Source organism: Arctopsyche grandis, chromosome 7, assembly GCF_051622035.1.
Source record: "Arctopsyche grandis isolate Sample6627 chromosome 7, ASM5162203v2, whole genome shotgun sequence".
Lineage (NCBI taxonomy): Eukaryota > Metazoa > Arthropoda > Insecta > Trichoptera > Hydropsychidae > Arctopsyche > Arctopsyche grandis.
This window is the reverse complement of record NC_135361.1, coordinates 17,443,612-17,466,919: the sequence shown is the minus strand read 5'-3', so window position 1 is coordinate 17,466,919 and position 23,308 is coordinate 17,443,612. Positions and strand designations below refer to the sequence as shown.

The 23,308-nt window shown below is 36.5% G+C and overlaps 4 protein-coding genes and 1 long non-coding RNA gene across 5 annotated transcripts in view; 3 read left to right on the top strand and 2 right to left on the bottom strand.

The window, feature by feature from the left end:
* pyd (zonula occludens-like protein polychaetoid) overlaps window positions 1-11,057 on the bottom strand; it is a 41,371-nt gene extending 30,314 nt beyond the window's left edge. Inside the window, exons 1-3 of the mRNA XM_077434900.1 lie at window positions 10,928-11,057; window positions 7,605-8,242; window positions 7,373-7,529 (exon numbers count right to left, since the gene is read on the bottom strand). Coding sequence (XP_077291026.1) covers window positions 7,373-7,529; window positions 7,605-7,732 — 285 coding nt within the window. The 5' untranslated portion in view covers window positions 7,733-8,242; window positions 10,928-11,057. The remainder of the gene's footprint in view (window positions 1-7,372; window positions 7,530-7,604; window positions 8,243-10,927) is intronic.
* The window catches only part of LOC143914647 (uncharacterized), a 403,002-nt gene that overhangs the window by 89,256 nt on the left and 290,438 nt on the right, over window positions 1-23,308 (bottom strand). The gene's annotated exons all lie outside the window — the stretch shown is intronic.
* Window positions 2,379-12,809, top strand: LOC143914643 (thioredoxin domain-containing protein 12-like). Its single transcript, XM_077434933.1, has 3 exons — window positions 2,379-5,716; window positions 6,961-8,238; window positions 10,930-12,809. Exons 1-2 carry the CDS (start codon window positions 5,388-5,390, stop codon window positions 7,130-7,132), a joined length of 501 nt encoding a protein of 166 aa, XP_077291059.1. The 5' UTR covers window positions 2,379-5,387; the 3' UTR covers window positions 7,133-8,238; window positions 10,930-12,809.
* Atu (Another transcription unit) lies at window positions 13,528-17,879 on the top strand. The gene is made up of 11 exons (XM_077434583.1): window positions 13,528-13,583; window positions 14,252-14,342; window positions 14,416-15,267; window positions 15,352-15,407; window positions 15,515-15,736; window positions 15,811-15,998; window positions 16,072-16,283; window positions 16,562-16,724; window positions 16,804-17,019; window positions 17,095-17,284; window positions 17,363-17,879. The coding sequence occupies exons 1-11, from the start codon at window positions 13,565-13,567 to the stop codon at window positions 17,569-17,571; spliced, it is 2,418 nt and encodes an 805-aa protein (XP_077290709.1). The 5' UTR covers window positions 13,528-13,564; the 3' UTR covers window positions 17,572-17,879.
* On the top strand, window positions 18,237-19,373 carry LOC143914080 (uncharacterized). Its single transcript, XM_077434171.1, has one exon. The coding sequence runs from the start codon at window positions 18,237-18,239 to the stop codon at window positions 19,371-19,373; it is 1,137 nt and encodes a 378-aa protein (XP_077290297.1).

Below are 23,308 nucleotides of genomic sequence, written 5' to 3'. Positions count from 1 at the left end.
AAGTTTCAGTTCGATAGAACCAACGGTGTTCAAAAAATCCCCAAAATACACTGACACCTACACATTTTTTTCTAGATCAGTAAAACGTGAGCAGTGATCGATACTGAATTCGAATTTTCGCGTGATCACAAAACTTCATCTTTTGTTAGTACGTACATATATAGATAAAGTAAAAAGGTTCACCATAGTAATGGACAATGGGGCGCAGGGTCGCGCCGAGCTATAGTAATAACTAAGGACAGGCGGACAAGATGCTCGATGGCTAAAAAAAATGGTTCACAAATGTCAATTTCTATTGTCAACCATGTTTTTGCTCTCCTGCTTTTTTTGGACAGTGGAGAGGTCTATTGTTATTTTATGGCGGAAACCTGACTGCCGCTCTTTAGTTATAATGTCTCTTCAGAAAGTTAATTGATATAGATTTATTGCAAAGCGATCAAATTCATAAATTTATTAGTAAAAATTAAAAGGAAAATTAAACTTATTCTATACATTCATATTTTTACTAATAAATTTATGAATTTGATCGCTTTGCGATAAATCTATATCAATTAACTTTCTGAAGAGACATCATAAATAAAGAGCGGCAGTCAGGTTTCCGCCATAAAATAAAAATAGATCTTTCCAAACAAAAAAAAAATGGTTAACAATAGTGAACCATTTTTTAAGCCGTCGAGCAACCTGACCGTCGAAATGTGTATAAGCAGATTTTATATTAGGAAAGTTAATAATCCCGTTTTTAAACATCAAGAAACAGTCGAAAGATTGATTCAATCTTTGAAGTGACTTCCAACACACATTTTGACGTAGCCATTCGGCCATTTCAGAAAATGACATTAAAAATTAGCATAAAGGAATTCATTATAAAATGACACAATTATGTGTATGTATGTATGTATATGTATACTATTATGTGTATGTATGTATATACGACCAAGCTAGCGAGCAGCATAGCTCGGTCGTTAAAGCAAGAGGCGCCGGGTTCGATCCCATGAGCTGACCTCGATTGAAAAGAATTTTTCTGAGTATATCTGTAGTGCTGCTGGTCAGACCTGGATTTGCCCATTTTCTCTGATTTCATTGTTGAAACGGTTCCCGGTAAAATTGGCTAAATATCCTTCCTACCTACTATGTCACCACTATTTGAGATTGATTAATGTACAATAAAATTTATGTACAATTCACAGATGTCTCGTTAAGTTGCGAGTTTTTCAGTGTCTCGTAATTCAGCGACTTGTATAATAAAAAATAATGCTGCAATGTTTGTTATTGGCCAGGAAGGCGCATTGGGGTTACCTGTAAGGCCTTCTTGGTATATATGTATAAAATAAATAAATATAGTGACCAAATATAGACCGCAATAGTAATTATGTAATCGCTACGGTATCTCCACCCTACAATAGGCAAAGACTAAAAACCGCAGTAGGGGGACCGAAAATAAATACACTTAACTGAAACATTACCCAAGTCGAGCAAATGGACGACGAGGAAGGCTATTCACCCGAAAGAATAGAACAGATCCCTAATTTGGTATCTTTTCGGACTGAGTTTTAAGATTTAGTGGTACTTGAGTATAAAGGCTTTGTAAGTTTATTAGTCATTTTTTGAATCTAACACAACTAAACTAGGACATGGAAAAGCAATGGAAGGTGTGGCCTCGAATACGGGCCTGGCGGGGCGGGTCGCCCTACCTGCGACGGCCGCTGGCTGGCTGACTGGCTGACTGGCTGGCCGGACACGCGGACTAGGGGAAGAGGGGTACAGGGGAGAAGGTCGCACTTTTTACAGAGCAGAGATGACGCGTACTTCTACTTATCACCAATACATACCTACATATATCTACTTGTACGCTAGTACTCGTTAGCTCCATTTACTTCCCCCTTCCCCATTTAAGTAATCGACTAGTCGCATACTGCGGCCCGACTTATGCTAAACATCTGATCTAAAGTACTATGTAGTACGTCTGCAGGCACCGGTCCCAAAATCGTCATCAGCGTGTGCAAGGGTGCATGAAACAGCAGAGTTTAGAAGTGAACGCTCTGATGCCAGTAAGGTCAAGAAGGTGAAGGACGCATTGAAGCTCGTCCTTCCAGAGCAGAAGACGTCAACTTATGGCACGCGTTCACAATATTAATATTTAGGATGCGTGCAGGAATTCTAGATGTCTTCGATGCTGATTTCACAAAGCGATGTCGGAAGCCTTTCGTCAATATGTTCTACGAGTTTAGTTTTAATTAGATTCTAGTTTGATTCAGATTGAGACTATAAATAAGAAATCAGCGCGTGATTCGTAACGGACTAAAATTTAGTTTGTATATATTTTTTCATTTTAAATACATATTTAGTTTTACTCTGCTCACATGGGAATTCAAATGTTGGCATTGGTATTGTATTTCGTTTACTCCCCTTTTTTGGTTAATAGATTTAGATTAACTGGATCGTATTTCAAACTGGTAACGATTCGTGTTGTACTTTCAAAGCAGATGACATAAATTTATGATTATGAAAAGTGAAACAGCTATCAATTGACTGTTATGTCAGATGTACGATTCGATCAACTATCATGTCAATACATATTCGAAAGACTATTAATCGTGACAATAATCACAGCTAAACCATTTTGAGTTATAAACAGGGCTGTGGAGTTGGAGTCGGAGTTGTGGAGTCAGAGCATTTGGCTAGGAAGGCGCATTGGGGTTTACCTGTTAGGCCTTCCTGGTATGTGTATATAAAATTAAAAAAATAAATATAAATTTCAAGCCGAGTCGCAATCGTGAAAAACCAACCGACTCGCGACTCCTTTTTATTATGTGTCAACTTTGAGTCCACCAATAAATTGAAATTTAATAATTTTGTTTGTAAAAATCACGTATGTATTTAAATTACACTATAAATTAAATCGTTGAATTGCACGTATTTTGATGTGTTGTGGGCAAAACCGATTATTTCCTCAGTCTCATACTTTTGTTTTCTCATTTTTTTATTAATTTAATTTGTTTGTATATTAAATTCATACAAATACACTATGCATGTACTTACTTTTTATTTATACATATTTCATCACCAATAATTCAATAAATTGGGTTACAAATCAATTTTTAATGATTTTTTTAATTCCATTAATTTTTATATTTCGAAAATCGCTTTTATTTTAACTATTAATGATTTTATATGTTGGCGTGAAAAGTTGATCTTATTAAATCGTTCAAGTTGGATTCGAAGTCGAATCATAAAATAAAGTCGAAGTCGGAGTCGGTAAATTTTGAACGGACTCTACAGCCCTGGTTATAGGTGAATTTTGACTTCGTGTTGCATTTATTTAACCACATCAATAGTATCTACTTCATTCACTAATATTTTTTGAATGAAATAATTGTTCAACTTTTTTATATCTACATTTCACGTTGAGCCAACATACGTAACTTGCGGGTGTTGAAGTAGGATTCCAACACGCAATGGATGGCATACTATTATCCTCGCTCTTGATGTTGACAAAAACTTTGTGCACAAAAAGATGCGTGTGTGTGTGTGTGCGAGCAGGATTCGCATTGCTTACAAGTTTGGCATGGCGGTTTTATTGTGACTAGGCCAATGTGAAGATGGGGCATAATAATTAACTCGATTGTCAAACGAAAAATATAATTTTGTTTTAATTTTCGCGTGCATATTTACTCATGTATTCATAGGTCTGTTACCGAGAGTTGGCGCGAACAAATGCGCTTGTGTTCTGTCGGTGAATATGTGTATAGCATGCTGTCACACTGCATTCAATAATAAAAAGACGGTCTCGATAACTGGGTAAAAGGATTATTCCGCAAAAAGCGATCTCGCACAAGTCACTAAAATCTCGATCACGGAACATCTGGCACTCGAGTTCTTGTTAGTACAATATTTCGCGTGGGTAGCTTTCGATTGATGGAGTTTTTGGGTGCCAGATTCCTTGATCGAGATTTTAACGAGATCACTTTTTGTGGAATAATTACCGAACCCAGTAACAGACCTGTATACATATTTGCATTCAATTTTTGTGGCAATAAATAATCGACCCTATTTGAATTTGACTCTCATAATTTAATTAAAACAACTTAATAATTGGAGTTTCTATTTCTTTAATGTTAATTTTATGCCTCCTCTTCACCTTATCCGAGGCGCGACAAAACACCGTCGTCACAAACGTTTAAGGTCTGACCGCACTATACGACAACCCAACGATCCTTCACTTCACAACAGTACGCGACCAAATATTGTGTGTATGAAATTGTATGAGACATAACGCACTGCACGACAGTCGCCTGACGTAGAACGTCACCTTGCGTCAAAGTTGACTTTTCGACCAACTTTGACGCAAGGTGTCGTTGAGTGGGGGGGTTGCCTTGCGACAATTATTCTCCTTCTTCATATCGTCACTTTGAAATAGCATGTAGCCATAATCTTTTGGGTTTTCTCGATTGTTCTTCTTCCTCGCATATCAAAGATACTATAATAGCGTCCGTTTCGTCCATTTTGCTCCGAGGTATCGAACGAATGATTGACATAATCTGTCGTTCAAGTGCGGTTTACCTAATATTGTCGCACACTGTTGTGAAGTGAAGCATCGTTTGGTTGTCGTATAGTGCGGTGGTTCGGTGATTACTAGTCAAATGTGAACCGGTCACAGGACAACCGGTCGCTCTAGATCGGTCACACGTGATCAGCCGTCACACTAAAACTGGTCACACCCGAAAATTGGTCACGAGAAAACTGGTCACACCCTAAAATCGGTCGACCAGTTTTCTCTTGACCGATTTTAGAGTGTGACCAGTTTTAGTGTGACGGGTGATCATGTGTGACCAATCTAGAGCGACCGGTTGTCCTGTGACTAGTTCACATATGACTAGTAGTCCGTTTACCAGTGCGGTCAGACCTTGAGTCAGAGTGAATATCCTGCTACCACACATAACACTACATTGCTATCACACACGCATCGTTATCAGTACAAAGTTATTTTCATGAGTAAATTTAACATCAAAAGGTTGCAATAAAGTTTTCATTTTTTAAATAAAGTTCAAATGGTCGACGACCCAGTTAGTAGTTTTAATATTTTTCCTATTACGAAATTTACTTAAAATAACAACTGTTTTTTTATTAAGAATTGGATATTTAGTTGTCATAATAATTATAATTATAATAAGTTCGTGAAAACATCACGAAAAAAATGTTCAAAATGCGGATAATTTTTTATGAGCTTTCGCACATACACGTATTTGGACGTGTTACGGCCAATGCGGCTTCGAATAGTGGAGGGGAGAGCTTGGTTCAAAATACAGAGAGAGAGGATCAACACTGAGATTTGGCGTTAGCGTAGGTGTGATCGTTCTTTTTGGATTGCTCGGAAAATTTAATTAAAAATGGGATGGCGCGTGACCTTGTTGATGTTGATTTGTGGGGTGATCCTGGGAACGATGAGTTCGAGTTCGGGTCTTGACAACGGCCTGGGAACTCAATATTCGTGGTCCGAGTCTTTACCCGCAGCCCTAGAAGAAGCCCGGTCTCGTTCGGCACCGATTCTGCTGATGATACACAAGTCTTGGTGTGGAGCTTGCAAGGCCCTCAAGCCGAAGTTTGCCGCTTCGGAATCGCTGCTGAAGCTCAGCCAACACTTTGTTATGGTAAATCTCATGGACGAGGATGAGCCCAGTGATTCTAATTATAGTCCGGATGGTGGTTACATTCCCAGGTATATTCAACATTCATTCCGGTAGTCTTTTTACTGTATTACTATATTTATATGTATATGCATATTTTCGGCGTATACCTGTTTTGACAGGATTGGAATTAAATTCTAGTACACATGGGAGGAGATATTACAATGGAAATAAATTATATTTCTTTGCCGTGAAATTAAGAGATTATTGTACATACTTGAGACAGCCAAGAATTATTTATAGATATGACTTATGTTGAAATATTTTGGTTTCAATGAGGCTATATAAATATCTGTATATGTTCTAAGAAAAAGTCCGGTTCCAGGAAATTGAGTAATGAGTCTTATATGCAGTTTTTCTTTAAAGCATTTTAGTTTGTTTTTTAGACGTATAATCTTATACCTTATACCTTATACCTTATACCTTATACCTTGTTTTTTAGACGTATAATCTTATACCTTATACTTATACCATAATACCTTATCATGTGAGAAATTATTATTATTGGTATAAAATGTGTAAATTGAAATATTATACACGACATTTTTTTACGACACCTACATATATTGTTACCAAGAAGTGCAAACAATGTTTTGAATTATGTAGGTAACGTCAAAAATATGTGCAAATATGTATGTATTTACACTTATGACTTCACGGCTTACGTGGTAGATTGATTTTGCTAAATATTTCTATATATGTATGTATGTGAATTGAAATCATATAAATCAATACTATTCGCATGTGATTTATAAAACAAAAATATATGAAATCAAAATTGTATATTTCCTCTTTATTCATTTTTACTTTTAACGGGGACATATGTATGTATGGAAACAATGAACTTAATTGCATACATATGTGATTACATATGACGGGCTGAAAACCAGACTGGTACAAGTGACATTTTAAAAAAAAAGCTGGTTTAAGTGCTACAATTATAGCATTTCATATATGCTATTATTTTAGCACTTAAACCAGATTGTTTTGAAAATGTCACTTGTACCAGTCTGGTTTTCAGCCCTTCATATGTAATAAATATTTGCAAATATTGACAGCTGTAGTGAATATTTGCTTAAACGTTAGAAATTCTTTGAATTTATTTTGTTTATAATTCTATTGTAAATAAAACATAATGTCTGAGGATCAATTTCCAGACTTTAAAGCATCAATACGTTGGAATTGCTCCGAAAACGAAATTATACCAGGTTGATTGGAGAGCTTTGTGCAATTAATTGCTAGAATTAGTTTTAAAATTATTTTTATTTTATTACAGAATACTTTTCCTGACACCCAACGGTCATGTTCTAGAAAATATTTATAATGAGATGGGAAGTCTACAACATAAATATTTCTACAGTCAACCGGAAGACATAGTGAAGTCTATGAAGAAAGTTTTAACTGTGATTCAAGAACAATCAAATATGGTTGACAATGAAGAACTCTGATTTGTGAAATTATTGTAAACGAAGCGATACAACAATTTTTGTATATATTATGTACTATTTATTATTACTGGAGTCATAGTCTAATTATGTTGTGCAATTTTTGTTAATGTATCATTTTTGATGTTTATATGAAAAACTTCAATCGTTATTTGTTAATCAGTAAATATAAAAATAATTAATAGAAATTGTGTTTTACATTTCATTTCTTCAATTTATTCAATATTTTGTAAGACGACTTACCCAAATATCTTCTATGACTGGTTTTGTGTAAACTTCAATTGTCTGATTGAGCGGAGGCAAAATTTCTGCGGTGGTTGAACTATATTTTGGACTTAGAATCGGCGTAGCAGAAGTGCTGCGGCTTATAGATCTTCTGCAGTGTGGTGAAAGCCATTCTCTAAAATTATAGATTTTGAAATTTTACATCCCAATTTTGTTTCAAAATCGAAAATTCAAATTGAATTTGATTTACCTGTATCGTGGCAGAGGTGAACAGTTACAAACATTCACAGGTACAGAGAGGCTTGATTGTGGCGTTGAGCAGTTGCTGCGAGGAGACATCTCTCGTTCACAGCACAATTTGCTTTCAGTTTCACTCATTTTAGTTATGATTGTGCTATTTTATCTTATCATAGACTCGTTAATTTATTTTGAGACTTATATTTTTGTAAATATTTATAAATTAACACTAGCCACATTTAATAATATATACATGTATTTAAAAAATTACTGTTCTGTTTTTATCAACTAGTTATTGTATATATTCACGAATATATATTGAATTCCTAATATAACTAAATGAAATTGAAATTAAGAATCTATTGTGAAAAATTGTGTTCAACTACAACAATACAGGAATGTCGCGTTTATCCAAAAATAGCCACATCTCTTCTTTGCATATGACACTCACTTCTACTAATGCTATTTTTATATAACGCCGCGTATCAAGCGAATAAAAGTGATGTTACAAAACTGTAAACAAAATCAACTTTTTTTACTAAAACCAATTCGTAGTGTACACAATGTTAGTGAAAACTTGTGGTATGACCAATAAAAACTAAGTTCACAAAGTCAAATCACGACAAATAGCGTTGAATTTGTGTTAAGTATCTAATCTATAATTTGGAAAGAGACTTTGTATGTAAATATCCTTGGTCGTCGTCGTCTTCGTCGTCGTCGTCGTCGTCCGTAGATCGGTGACGTCATCGAACACGTGATTCGATTTTTTTTTTTCGATCCATGGGCGCCAAATTGTTTTTTTCGATTCAATGGATTCACCCCCGCGGGGGCGCAAGGCGAGTAGTTTCATGGGGCCCCGCCAGGGGCGCCACAAGGGGCGCAGCCCCGTGGGGCCCCAGCCTCATGGGGCGCAGCCCCATGGGGATCAAAAGGGGGCGCCACAAGAGGCGCAGCCCCGTGGGGCCCAGCCTCATGGGGCGCAGCCCCATGGGGCTCAAAAGGGGGCGCCACAAGGGGCGCAGCCCCGTGGGGCCCCGAAGGGGGCCCGGGGGGCCCAGCCTCATGGGGCGCAGCCCCATGAGGCTCAAAAGGGGGCGCCACAAGGGGCGCAGCCCCGTGGGGGCCCGGGGGGCCCAGCCTCATGGGGCGCAGCCCCATGGGGCTCAAAAGGGGGCGCCACAAGGGGCGCAGCCCCGTGGGGCCCCGAAGGGGGCCCGGGGGGCCCAGCCTCATGGGGCGCAGCCCCATGGGGCTCAAAAAGGGGGCGCCACAAGGGGCGCAGCCCCGTGGGGGCCCGGGGGGCCCAGCCTCATGGGGCGCAGCCCCATGGGGCTCAAAAGGGGGCGCCACAAGGGGCGCAGCCCCGTGGGGCCCCGAAGGGGGCCCGGGGGGCCCAGCCTCATGGGGCGCAGCCCCATGGGGCTCAAAAGGGGGCGCCACAAGGGGCGCAGCCCCGTGGGGGCCCGGGGGGCCTAGCCTCATGGGGCGCAGCCCCATGGGGCTCAAAAGGGGGTGCCACAAGGGGCGCAGCCCCGTGAAGCCCCGAAGGGGGCGCGGGGGGCGCAGCCTCATGGGGCGCAGCCCCATGGGGCTCAAAAGGGGGCGCCACAAGGGGCGCAGCCCCGTGGGGCCCCGAAGGGGGCCCGGGGGGCCCAGCCTCATGGGGCGCAAGCCCTAATAGGCATTAACTAAGGGGGGCGAAGCCCTAGACGGCAATTAATCATGGGGGCGCGGAGGGGCGAAGCCCTAAAAGGCAACTGATCATGGGGGCGAAGCCTTAGACGGCATTTAATCATGGGGGCGCGGAGGGGCGAAGCCCTAAAAGGCATTAACTAAGGGGGGCGAAGCCCTAAACGGCAATTAATCTTGGGGGCGCGGGGGGCGAAGCCCTAAAAGGCATTAACTAGGGGGGGCGAAGCCCTAGACGGCATTTAATCATGGGGGCGCGGAGGGGCGAAGCCCTAAAAGGCAACTGATCATGGGGGCGAAGCCCTAAACGGCAATTGCTCATGGGGCGTGGAGGGGCGAAGCCCTAGAAGGCAAAGGCTCAGGGGGGTGCCGAGGGCGAAGCCCTAGAAGGCAAAAAAAAAAATTGATTTTTTTTTTGATTTTTTTAAATTTTTTTTTTGATTTTTTTTTTGATTTTTTTTTTGATTTTTTTTTTATTTTTTTTTAAAAATTTTTTTTTAAAATTTTAAAATTTTTTAATTTTTTTTAATTAATTTTTTTTCATGAGGGCGCAGCCTCATGGGGCGCAGCCCCATGGGGCTCAAAAGGGGGCGCAGCTTTATGGGGCACAGCCTTATCGGCCGCAGCCTTATCGGCCGCAGCCTTATGGGGCGCAGCCTTATGGGGCGCTGTCTTATGGGGCGCAGCCTTAAAGCCCTAAAAGGCAACTGATCATGGGGGCGAAGCCTTAGACGGCATTTAATCATGGGGGCGCGGAGGGGCGAAGCCCTAAAAGGCATTAACTAAGGGGGGCGAAGCCCTAAACGGCAATTAATCTTGGGGGCGCGGGGGGCGAAGCCCTAAAAGGCAACTGATCATGGGGGCGAAGCCTTAGACGGCATTTAATCATGGGGGCGCGGAGGGGCGAAGCCCTAAAAGGCATTAACTAAGGGGGGCGAAGCCCTAAACGGCAATTTATCTTGGGGGCGCGGGGGGCGAAGCCCTAAAAGGCAACTGATCATGGGGGCGAAGCCTTAGACGGCATTTAATCATGGGGGCGCGGAGGGGCGAAGCCCTAAAAGGCATTAACTAAGGGGGGCGAAGCCCTAAACGGCAATTAATCTTGGGGGCGTGGGGGGCGAAGCCCTAAAAGGCATTAACTAAGGGGGGCGCGGGGGGCGAAGCCCTAAAAGGCATTAACTAAGGGGGGCGAAGCCCTAAACGGCAATTAATCTTGGGGGCGCGGGGGGCGAAGCCCTAAAAGGCATTAACTAGGGGGGGCGAAGCCCTAGACGGCATTTAATCATGGGGGTGCGGAGGGGCGAAGCCCTAAAAGGCATTAACTAAGGGGGGCGAAGCCCTAAACGGCAATTGCTCATGGGGCGTGGAGGGGCGAAGCCCTAGAAGGCAAAGGCTCAGGGGGGCGCCGAGGGCGAAGCCCTAGAAGGCAAAAAAAAATTTTGATTTTTTTTTTTTGATTTTTTAAAAAAAATTTTTTTATTTTTTTTTTATTTTTTTTTTATTTTTTTTTAATTTTTTTTTTATTTTTTTTTTATTTTTTTTTTTAATTTTTAAATTTTTTTTTAATTTTTTTTTTTTTTTAATTAAATTAGCTTAGTCATGTTTAAGCGGTTTATATTATAAACACTGAGCGAAGCCGGGTAATACAGCTAGTATATAATAATATGAAGTGATTCAACACGCGCGACCGAAAGGAATGGAATATCACGCAAACTGGGATATTAAATCGGGAATAACGTAGGCCCCTCCTGTTACCACCATCGTTGTTTTTGGTTATATTTCGTTGTCGTCATTTTGATGCCAAAGTTCAAATCGTAAGAGTACTGGATAACTTATTTATATAATGATATATGCAAAAATTTGATTATTGAATTGCATGTAAGATTTTGGTGGGCATGTTCCTCTTTCCAGTGTGATAATAAAATTGAATACTTTAATTTTTAAGCTAGTTGTGTTTCAATGCTACCCAATATTTTAATTAGCAGAAACGAGGAGTAACCGCATAATTTTGGCTTGTTGTAAGTTGTAAATAGTACAAAAGCATTAATTGTTTATAAATTTTTAAAATTCCTACCGAACATCACTAGAAGTAGGCAACAAAATTATTTGGAACATAACAACAACTGAAAGTAGGTTTAAGCCTCTTATCAATTTTTCTTTTTTAAATACCATAATAAGAGTAATTTTATCACTGATGGATTCAATTGAACAATTATAACATATTTATCGACCAACATCTGAAATTTTTTTTATATTTATTCATATACATATATAAATGTACAGCAGCTTTTATAGGACTCTGATATTTGACCTTTCCTCAATGAATGTTCCACTCACGGAAAATAATGCGAGGAAAGAAATGCAATAGTTGTGTAGTTTTTGATCACTTGAATTTTACAGTTAAAAATAAATAAATCTAAGAGCTCTGTTATTTTTGAGAATATTTTATGTCATTGAGAAAAAAGTTGAGTAAAATTGAATTTCGTAATTAGAGTCACAAATTATAGACATGGTGCCGCCATTTGTTGGTTGAAAGAAAAGTGATGTGTACTAGTAAGGGTGTCTATAGAAACTCGGTCGAATTTTAACGAAATTTTTATTGTTGTTTTTTACAAGTATGCAAAAATTTTATATGTGTGATTTCGAGTCATCACTGAAGGAGTGGTGAGTCAAATTATCACTGAATGGAATTTTGGTGTGAGTTCGTTGGAGTGGTTAGTTGAGCTGAACTGAAAAGAGCGTCCGATATAAGGTCTGTTACTGAGAGTTGGCGCGCTCTCGTACTCGCACAGAAGCGCGCGAAATTGACAGTGTTTATTTATTATTGAATGCAGTGTGACAGTATGCTATACACCTTTTCACTAACACCACATATGTAAGTGCATTTGTTCGCACCAACTCTCGGTAACAGACCTATACGAGTATTTAAGTCTGGAGCCTGGGGTGAATTTTGACATAGATGGCGTCTCTTCCTAATCATCAGAGGGGTTCTAACTGGAGCATGACGAATGGTAATGATTATTAAGGCCATTCCTTGATCTCCATGAGAGCATTGAGGTCATACTTGGACACATGTGTGATAAGATCATTCTTCCCACGGATTCTGCGAATAAGATCGAGGCTATCTTTTGTTCTATGGGAACTAGTCTTATTGTGAAGGTCTTCTTCACCACCAGTCCGCCATGTATTGTAGACAGATTCGTCTGTGTTCGGTATTAATACAACTATATGTTTAATGTGGTATTTATTTGGTAGTAACACGTATACACAAGTATGGTTAATTGTTGGTAAAAGTATGTCGTTCAGCGGTCTCTGGATATGGTAGAGTGTCGCTGGCTCGGCATTCAGCTATGTTCAGAAGGTCTCTGGATGCGGCAGTGTGTTGCTGGCTCGGTGTTCGGCTATGTTCGGAAGGTCTCTGGATACGGCAGTGTGTTGCTGGCTCCGCGTAGTGTAGTGGTGGCTGGTCAGGAGCTGTATGTCGACTGGTCTGCTGCTTTGTGTCGACGCTTGCTGCTGTGGGTCGACTGGCGTTGTTTGGGTTGTACCTCCTTTTATAGTGTTTCTAGAATCGCCTGACCGATGGTGGTGGTTTGTTGATGCGTAAGAAAGGAATGCACTGCTGTCGAGGCGTAGAATTTTCTGGAACGCTTGATGGAAGTGGTTATTGATGCGTGCGAGCATTTAGTTGTTGATGCGTACAAGAGGAATGCACTTTTGTCGAGGCGTAGTATTTTCTGGAATGCTTGATGGAAGTGGTTGTACGAGCATTTAGTTATTGATGCGTACAAGGGGAATTTGCTTTCGTCGAGGCGTAGTATTTTCTGGAATGCTTGGCGCTGTTTCGCTCGATGTATTTTGTTGTTGCGGAATATTCTCGAAGGTTTCGATGACGATGACGACGACGAGATTCCTACAGTTCCTTTGGTATTGAAGTCGCAATTTTATGGTGAATTTGTAGTGAATTTTATGGTGAATATTTAAGTCGATTTTTACAAGGTTTTTCTATATTTCACTTCACTTATTGGTCTGACACTTTTCCTACATTCTTTCAATCGTTTTGAAACTTTGTCATTTTTACAAGCCTTATATATGGGTTGATGGCATGTGCGGCTCTTTGACACGCGTAATTTCCTACAATAGAATGTCTAATATTTCGGTTTTTTTATTAAATTAATAAAATAAATGATTTAAATAGCAAAACAAACAATTATATATGTAATTGATTATGGTTGTTATATGCGTTGTTTAGAGTGCTGTCAGTGTGATCGGTGCGGCGCGACTATGGCTCCCCGTGCTTCGGGTATGCTTTTTTACTCTATTTTCTAAATATTCGCAATTTCAAGAGTACAACACACAGTTTTATGACATTCGTTATATTATCTAAATATATTCTAAAATATACCGTAGCAGGTTGGACAATCTTCGACTTTTTGCTACTTAATGGATGACAGGATTACCGGTTTATTATTATTTTGGCTAGATTTGCTGGTTTTACATTATCGTTCATAGTGTCCGCGTCAACGACTTCAGGAGCCTTTCTCAATTTGTCTTAATAAATTGAAAATATTTGCTTCATTATGAAAGCACAGAAATGTTGACTTGGACTGGCATAGACCTTCTCTTCATCATGGCCTGAAATAAAATCAAAATACTATATTTATCGATATTTTGTACATATATACCCATAGATAAAAGTAAAATGTATATTCCCGTCAAATCGCAAAAATATATTCCAGCTCAGATCATTAACAGTTGGTCAACATCCCTTTATTAGCTCGCTTCATTAAATTAATAAAACCGATTTGTATGCGTTCTGAAATTGTGTAACACTCCATGATGAATTCTACTAGGCTATAGATGACTATCAAATATAAACTTCAAAAAGTTTGACAATTGAAAAACGTGATGGAATTTAAATCCTACAATTTTTCCTGAGACGCATTTATTTAAACCCTTTCATTTTTACAGACGATTCCGGCTCTGAATCTGATAGTGGCTCTAGTGTAGGGAGTGGAAGTGGAAGTCCTAGTCCATCCGGTTCAAGACGCGGAAGTGATAGGTGATTATTTTTTATACTCAATTATTAGTAATCATATTCATTTATTTGTAATTTTTTTAATTGAATTTTTTAGATCCCAATCAAACAGTAGGAATGCTAGTCCTGTAGGATCAGAAAAATCTGGACAAACTCATCACACCAGTGGATCTAAAAACAGATCTCGTTCAAACTCTCCTCAATCTCAAAGATCCCGATCTAGTTCTCGTGGATCTAAGCATTCTGATAGTGCGTCTTCCCATAAATCTCCATCTGGAAGTCCTGCCTCTAGAAAGTCTGCGAGTCCTACTTCTGGGAAATCTGGAAGTCCCACTTCTAGAAAATCTGGAAGTCCCGCTTCTAGAAGATCTGGAAGTCCCGCTTCTAGAAAATCTGGAAGTCCCGCTTCTAGAAAATCTGGAAGTCCCGCTTCTAGAAGATCTGGAAGTCCCGCTTCTAGAAAATCTGGAAGTCCTGCTTCTAGAAAATCTGGAAGCCCTGCTTCTAGAAAATCTGATAGTCCTGCTTCTAGAAAATCTGTGAGTCCTGCTTCTAGAAAATCTGGAAGTCCTGTTTCTAGAAAATCTGTGAGTCCTGCTTCTAGAAAATCTGGAAGTCCTGCTTCTAGAAAATCTGTGAGTCCTGCTTCTAGGAAATCTGGGAGCCCCACCAGTCCCGCCAGTCACAGATCAAAGAGTTCAAATGGAAATTTAAAAAAAATCGAGACTGAAAATAGTCCGAGATCAACTTCTCAGTCTCCAAATACGAGTATAAAATCAAGATCACAAACCCCCAGATCGAGATCGCATAGCAGAGAAAGCCATAGAAGCAAATCCAAATCACATAGTCCAGTATCACATAAATCACGCTCTGCAAGTCCCCGAACAAATACTGCTTTACAGGATAGTCGTTCTAATACACCTGATCTCCAAATAGATGATGCTCGAAGGTTTTTTCTTATGATGTCTAATATTTCGTATGAATAAGTTTTTGAATAAAAGCCATCGAAAAGTGTATCTACATATTCTTTCAGGTCACGTTCTAGATCTCGGAGTTCACATCACAGTAGCGGATCAGATACTAGCGCCGGTATACTATGCCAAAATTTAACTACATATTTGATAATGCATACAGTAGTTTTTGAAACGTTAACGTATCATTTGTAAGATATCATGATTTTATATATATTTTTTTAGTTAAAAGTAAGCCAAAGAAAAGGGCTGTCCTATCGGATTCAGATGCATCCGAAAATGAGACGAAAGAAAGTGGTCAGAAACGAAAACATTCTGCCACATCTGGTGCCGAGAGTGGTAGTGATCACAGTGACAAAAAAACACCATCTAAAAAAAAACTGAAGAATCTTGTAGATTCAGATTCAGATAATGGGGAAAATGAAGCCGAAAAATCTAATAATGCAGGTTGGTAATACTCAAAAAAAAAATTTTAATGATATAAATACTGTAAGATATTTAGTCATTTATTTTGTTTACAGTCACTGCTGATGCCCTGTTTGGAGATGCGTCCGATATCAGTTCTGAAGATGAAGATAAAGCAGGTTCTGATAAAGATAAACGTTCACCATCACCACGAAAAGAAAGGGATCTGGACAGTGGAAGTGAAAGGGGGTCAGATCGTGATGCAAGGCGATCTGGGAGCGAAGAAAGGAGAAGCGGGGATGAAGTAATTTTATTTATACGTGATAATATCTTAAAGTTGCATGTTTGTTTATAATAAAATCTAATATTTACTGCAGGCTGAAAATCGTGTTGATGAACCAGAAGTTGAACCAGCAGTGGAAACAAGAATAGATGCAGATATTCCATTGATTTCAACAGATCTTGGAAAAGAACTTCATTTTATCAAACTTCCAAATTTCTTATCAGTTGAAACTCGTCCTTTTGATCAGGAGACTTATGAAGATGAAATTGATGAAGAGGAAACTTTGGATGAGGAGGGAAGAGCTAGGTATTTTTTTATTTTTTCTAATTCAAATTTGTAACGATTTTAAAATAAGAACCGAATGTACAGAAGTAAAATATACATATACATGTGTACATATATACATACATACATACATACCAGTGGTGTACGGTGGAAATTTCTCTGTTTCTATCGCACAACTAAGTAAAGCTGTGCGATAGAAACACAAATTTCCACCGCACGCCACTCATATATATGTATGTAAATATATTCGGATAATAAATTTGATTATTTAATTAATTGTGTATGTTTTCTTTGTAAAGGCTAAAATTGAAAGTGGAAAATACTATTCGATGGCGAACTGATTTTGACCGTAATGGAGATGTTATAAAAGAGTCAAATGCCAGGTTCATTAAATGGTCAGATGGTAGTATGTCTCTACATCTTGGTTCTGAAATATTTGATGTTTATAAACAACCGTTACATGTATGCTTCTTACATTAATATTTAATTTAACGTATGATAATAATTTATCAATAAAATAACATGTGCATAAAAATTTCAGGGAGATTTTAATCATTTATTCGTAAGACAAGGCTCTGGTTTACTCGGACAGGCAGTTTTTCGTACTAAGCTTACTTTCAGACCACATTCAACAGAATCATTTACCCATCGTAAAATGACACTTTCTCTAGCAGACAGATCACAAAAAACTTCAGGAATTAAAATTTTATCTCAAGTTGGTGTAGATCCTGATCAGGATAGGCAGTATCAACTGAAGGTGATTAATCTTGTTCGCAATCGACATATACAAATTTGAAAAAATAATGTTCAATGACATGTTTCACTATTGTAGAAAGAGGAACAAGAACTAAGAGCGTCTATGAGATCCAAGGGTTCAACAGGTCGTGCTGGATTAAGTAGGCGTAATCCACGTAGTGAAGGAGCCAGTCGTCGAGCTGCAGGTGATGATGCTTCTGACGACGAAGGCGCAATTTCTCTACAAGCCATTAAAAATAAATATAAACCTGGTCAACAACACAAACGTAATAAATTTTTACACTTTCTTTTAAAGATTTTTAGTATAAATATTATTCATTATTGTGTTTCTCTAATTCTTTCAGCTGCAGGAGGTCAGATATACTCATCGGATGAAGAAGCATCCGACGTTGAAGCAAGACGCGCCAAGAGATTAGACAGAGCAAAAGTTCTTCAAGATTCTGAAGATGAGAGAGATTCAGAGTCAGAAGAAGAAAATAAAGGAAATTCAAGATCACGTAGTGGTTCTAGATCACCAGCTGCATCACATCACAGTGGATCAGATTCTGAATAATTTTGAATTATTTTTTTTACTTTACATACATATTAGGATAATAATTTGCATACGTTTTAAAAAAATATATTTTTATAGAAATATTCCCATGTATAATATAATATATGTATTATACTTTGTGTGATATACATATATTAGTACTGAATGACAAATACAGATAAAAATATTAGCATTGGAATTTTTCTAGAAAAAAAAAATTGTGACACTTTATTTTAGATATTTAAATGAAATTGATATGACAACTAGTTATTAATAGAAAAATCTGAAAAATTTCACGAATAAATAAATCTACATAAATTTGTTTTTATATTTTAATTATTTTAAAATAAAATTTTACCATTTTTCTATATGTATTCGGTAAAATTTGAAATTTCACGTTATAATGCATATTTTAGAATAGCGTGAAAGATTGTGCACTAGATTGTATCCATGGTCAATTTTTTTGTTGTGGCTAGTGAAAAAAGCTGGAATTTTCAATTTAAACATGACTGATCTAAATATTTCATAACAAATGACCACACTGCAAAATTGTTGCAAAATGAAACCAATGACAATGACAAAGAAATGAAATCCACCCGTTCTTATAATTTTGTTATAAAAACGAAAATTATCACAGAATCGTTACCAGTCTTATTTGAAGTGTAAAGTTGACAACATCCACTAAAATGTGGTCATTATCAACCAAGGGATTTTTGTTGCTGTGTGCAGTGATCGGAGCGAGCACTGCAGAGACCCATCGAAAAGTAGAAAGGATGTATATGTCGAGGACATCTCATTCTGGAGACTTAGCGCCTCAAGCATCAGGATACATTTACCGAAGTGATAATAATGGGCCTATAAGTGTTATAAAACTAGGACCTGGAATCGTGCATAAACACTTGAATACAATCCCTGAAATTTCAATGGAACAATCTCGTGTCTCTCATGGGCCATTTCTTGCACCATTCGTAACAAATAATCTATACGCCACTCCATCATCGTACATTGGTTATCCACATCCATCTCAAATCAAATCTGATCCGACGGCACAAAAAGACGATGAAAGTGATGAATACGATTCCGCTGAAGATGATGATGAATCGGATGAAAGTGATGATGAATCAGACGAAATTTATGATTCTGAAGACGCTGTTGAACCAGATGAATCAAATTTAAATGATGACGAAATTGTAAATGATCACGATTCAGAAAATAAAAGTGATTATAACAAGGCCGGTGGATCCTCACATAATTCTGAACATAAATCTTCTAATGGAGATAGTGGAGATAATGGATACAAAACACATAAAGCTTCAGAAGAAAGCTTAAAGAAAAATTATCATCAGACTGGAGACAAAAATTATTATAAGGATGGTGCTGGTTTCAGTACAGGACATGTTGATGCTGCTAATTACTATTCTGGAAATCATGCTGCTTCTGGAGGATACAAGGGTGGTGAGTTTTCACAAAAAGCTGGACACAATAAGGGTTCGAAGACGACCGGTTTTCACAAAGTGTATCACAAAGATGAATACAAAAAGGACAATGAGTTTTATGATGATGCTCACAATAGTGGAAATTTCAAAAAGCATGGTAGCGTTGGATCTAATCATCATTCTGCTGAAGGAGGGCAAAAGAGTGGTAAGAAATATGATCATGCTTATGATCATAGTGATCATGGAAAAGAAGGCTTCTCAAATCAAGAACGCGTCGACGCAGAAGATAAAAAATATATAGCGAAAGCCGGCAATGAAGGATTCTATAATAAACATCAGAAGTACGACAAGAACTCAGAAAGCGTTAGCAAAAGTAATGAATATTAAAAAATTTTGGCAATTTATAGTGAAAATATGTATGTAAAAAACCATTTGTTTCTGTTCCTATGTTTTTTTTTTATATATAAATTGTATTATATTAATATATTGTAGTGATATTTTTATATTTGTTGAATTGCGTGAAGTGAATTGTAAAATGTTTATTGAATAAATCTGGCATTATAAAATTAAATATACTAATTATTTTTTCATTGAAGACATTTTATTCTGAAAAAAGAGTATTTAAAACCACACTTTCCATTATTTATTACAAAAATTCACATAGTAAATTTAATACTCCAATTATTTCCTTATAATATATGTACATAGATACATATACGTAGATATCGTGTAATATCTAATAAAACTATGAGAAAAAAACCAGTGATAAGATTTAGTAAGTATGTGCATATTTTATTAATTTATAATGATTTATAATAAAATTTATATTATATTCAGAAATAATTCATCAATAAGAGTACCATACACTAAACTTTGAATGTTACATAAATTAAATTAATTTGGTAAAATATGTTCTAATAAACTTCTACATATGTATGTACATACATGTATTTGATATTTATGGAAATCAAAACTATTTTTATTATTGTATTAGCAGTGTTGATTTCCATTTCTTTAATATTTAATATATACATATAATAAGTAAATAGTTTTACTTATGTACATATGTACATATTATGTACATATATGTATATATGATACATTAATAGTATTAAATTTTCTATACGCAAGATAATAAATTAAAGAAGGGGACATGAAACTTAATTCAATTACTAAAACACAAAATTAACTGTTGAATAATTTTATTTTATTGATGTGGTCATAGTTCTGATATGATACAGTGGAAACCTATTTACATACATACATACATACATATATAATTCCTTCATTACTATTATTTTATCACGAAATATATGTAAATGCTAAGTGATTTAACCAAATGACTTGCAACTCCATTTTAATTATCGCTTAGTTGTTTTATGAGTAAGAAGACGACTATAATGCAAATGAACGAGTAATTAAATTATATATGAATGTATAATATTAAAAGCATGTGTTTAATTTATAAAGAATAGATAAATTTAATATCAATATGTCATTTCAAGTTCATTTTAAAATACAATCATATGCGTATACATAATGTGTATATAAAAATCTTTTTACTTTATCTACATATGTATATACGTAGTGACAATAGATGAAGTTTTGTGATCATGCGAAAATTCGAACTCGTTTCATTTTCATGATCTAGAAAAAATGTTTGTGTATTTTGGGGATTTTTTGAACACCAATCGTCCTATTGAACTGAAACTTAGTATCGGCTGCTGAAATTCTTATCTATGTATAAGACAATGCTCTCATAACCGATATGTGTGAATGTGTATGTACGTTTATCGAATTTTGTTTTGTGACCTTTTTATATTCCTCAAATACATAGATAAAGTCATGGGTTGGTCACAGCCGAATTTTTTTGTCTACTGCACAAATCAAAAGCTTTCAACTTATGTCCTCTAAATTTGATATATTATCTCATGACACTCTTTCTTGCACCGTATACTGTTTTTGGAAAAGATCGGAACTCGGGATCAAAAAGAAGGTTTGTTTGTCCTATATGAAAATCCAGTTTACGATTTAGAGCCACCAAATCGGATATATTGCTCCATGATAAACTAAAACGGTACACTACAAATTTTAATCGCTCGAGCAATATCAGTCAATTCGAATAATATGTAATCAGTAGAGACACGTATTTTGGGCATCTATTTTTGTCAATTTTAGTATTTTCATTTTGCATTTTAGCGTTTTAGGGCATTAAAAATGTTCAATTTTAGCATCTATTTTTATGAAGAGTTTAATTTTAAATAATAAAAAATTTCGATGAATTTTAATAAAATTTACATATAAAGACAACACAAAAATTCAAAAATGTTTTGGAATTAAAATTTCATTGAAAAAAACATGAATATAAAAATACAAAGACAAAATATATGAATATAAAAATATAATACCAATTAAAATTTATTAAAACTCAACATAGAGCATATTTCTACAGATTATTTTTTGAGATTTGTGCGACGATCGGTAACAATTATATTGTATTTACTAAAATACCTTTCAGCATCCACACTTTTGTCTACTATTTACAGTAGTAGACAAAAGCAGTTGCTTGGTTTCGACAGGAAAAACACCGTTTATGGTAAACTGCAAGCTCTGTTTTATCCCCTCAATTTCTTCACATAATAAATGGGCAAAGGGATAGGAAGACCCTTTTCAACTAATTTTCCCAAATTTCACTATTGTTTGTTATTTTAACATCTATTGGCATATTTTACGAATTTAGCATCTATTCCGAATTTTAGCATCAATTAAGCATTAATAGCAAAATGCCTATAATGCAAAATCAGTGATGTGCTGCTATAGTTCGTAGAGCTGGTTCCTAAAATGCGGAAATTAAAAATAATACGTAGAAAAATTTTCAATTTAAAAAAACAGTTGTCCTGAGATTGAATTTTTGCACGATAAAATATTGTAACACTCGAACAATCTGAATATGATGACGAGCTTCCTGATTCACTCCGATACGATAGCTTGCGGTCAATTTGTACTGTATGGCCGCTGGCGAGCTTACCACTGTATGAGTATTTTTCAAAAAATATTCTGGAATGGTTTTACGCCTCGGCAACAAATGTTTCCTTAAAGACTTCTTCTTCTTCCTAATACCTTGTACCTTGTACCTAATACCTTGTCCGCATCCGGTCGCTGGCGACAGCCTCTTCGATTATTCACAGATATCCGCATCGGTCTTCAGCGACTCGGAACAGTTCGTCGGCGCTCATATCGGTCCACATGCGCATGTTTCGAAGCTGACTGATTTTTCTTTTATCGAACACACTCTAGTCCAGAATAAAAAATATCGCTAAAGCGAATCAAATCATTTCTTGAACTATATCAGCTTCTGAGCAATTGAAAGAAAATCTATCGCTGTTATGAAATACGAGTTGATGCCATAGTAAAGACTGATTCTTACAAGAATATTGATTTTAAAGATAATAGAGTTTATAGAGAACAGTAATTTGGTGAATATAAAAAAAATTGCGTTCACTTATAAAAAAATTTACGAATCTATTTATCGAAATGAATATACAATGAAAATAAATAATTTTGTATAAAATATAAATTAATTTTTGAAAAAAAATTCCAGGGGGAAGTATGTTTGCCAAGGTGAGATCCGGTCAATAGAATTTTAGCAACACATCACTGTATGTAATTCAAATAAATTATATACATTATATATGATATTATAGCTATGTTTAAGTGGGCTGGACACCAGCGCCTTGTCCATACAAACGTATTACACTTCTCCCTTCCTCAATTATGGCCCTAGAGAAATTATTTTTTAATATGCTATGGATATCCACCATAGGCATGTTTCTGTGGTTTTATTTTTTTGATTAGTTATTTTTTGTAGGAGCTAGGAGTCGCCAAATATCTATAAAATCGCCTCTTTTTTACACGCACGAAAAGAATCCAGCGTGCTTATTTAGTGCGTGGTTGATTTAAAAAAAAAATACGAGCGCACAAACATAGAAAATATCTTTCTCATACCGATGATGAAATTTTTTTTAAATTGGTACAGTTTCAGAGGATAAAACTGAAGAATACGAAACATCGATTTTTTCGATTTAAGATACGTATTATCTGGTCGAAGCGCAACTGTCGCATTCACTCAATATATATATATATATATATATATATATATATATATATATATATATATATATATATATATATATATATATATATATATATATATATATATATATATATATATATATATATATATATATATATATATATATATATATATATATATATATATATATATATATTATATATATTGTCGCATTCACTCAATATATATA

Excerpts from the sequence above, each read along its gene's own strand:
- LOC143914643 (XM_077434933.1), top strand. The coding sequence starts at position 5,388 with ATGGGATGGCGCGTGACCTTGTTGATGTTGATTTGTGGGGTGATCCTG. Across the intron at positions 5,717-6,960 it reads GATGGTGGTTACATTCCCAG|AATACTTTTCCTGACACCCA; the intron begins GTATATTCAACA and ends ATTTTATTACAG.
- Atu (XM_077434583.1), top strand. Across the intron at positions 15,408-15,514 it reads CGGATCAGATACTAGCGCCG|TTAAAAGTAAGCCAAAGAAA; the intron begins GTATACTATGCC and ends ATATTTTTTTAG. Across the intron at positions 16,725-16,803 it reads TTTATAAACAACCGTTACAT|GGAGATTTTAATCATTTATT; the intron begins GTATGCTTCTTA and ends TAAAAATTTCAG.
- LOC143914080 (XM_077434171.1), top strand. The coding sequence starts at position 18,237 with ATGTGGTCATTATCAACCAAGGGATTTTTGTTGCTGTGTGCAGTGATC.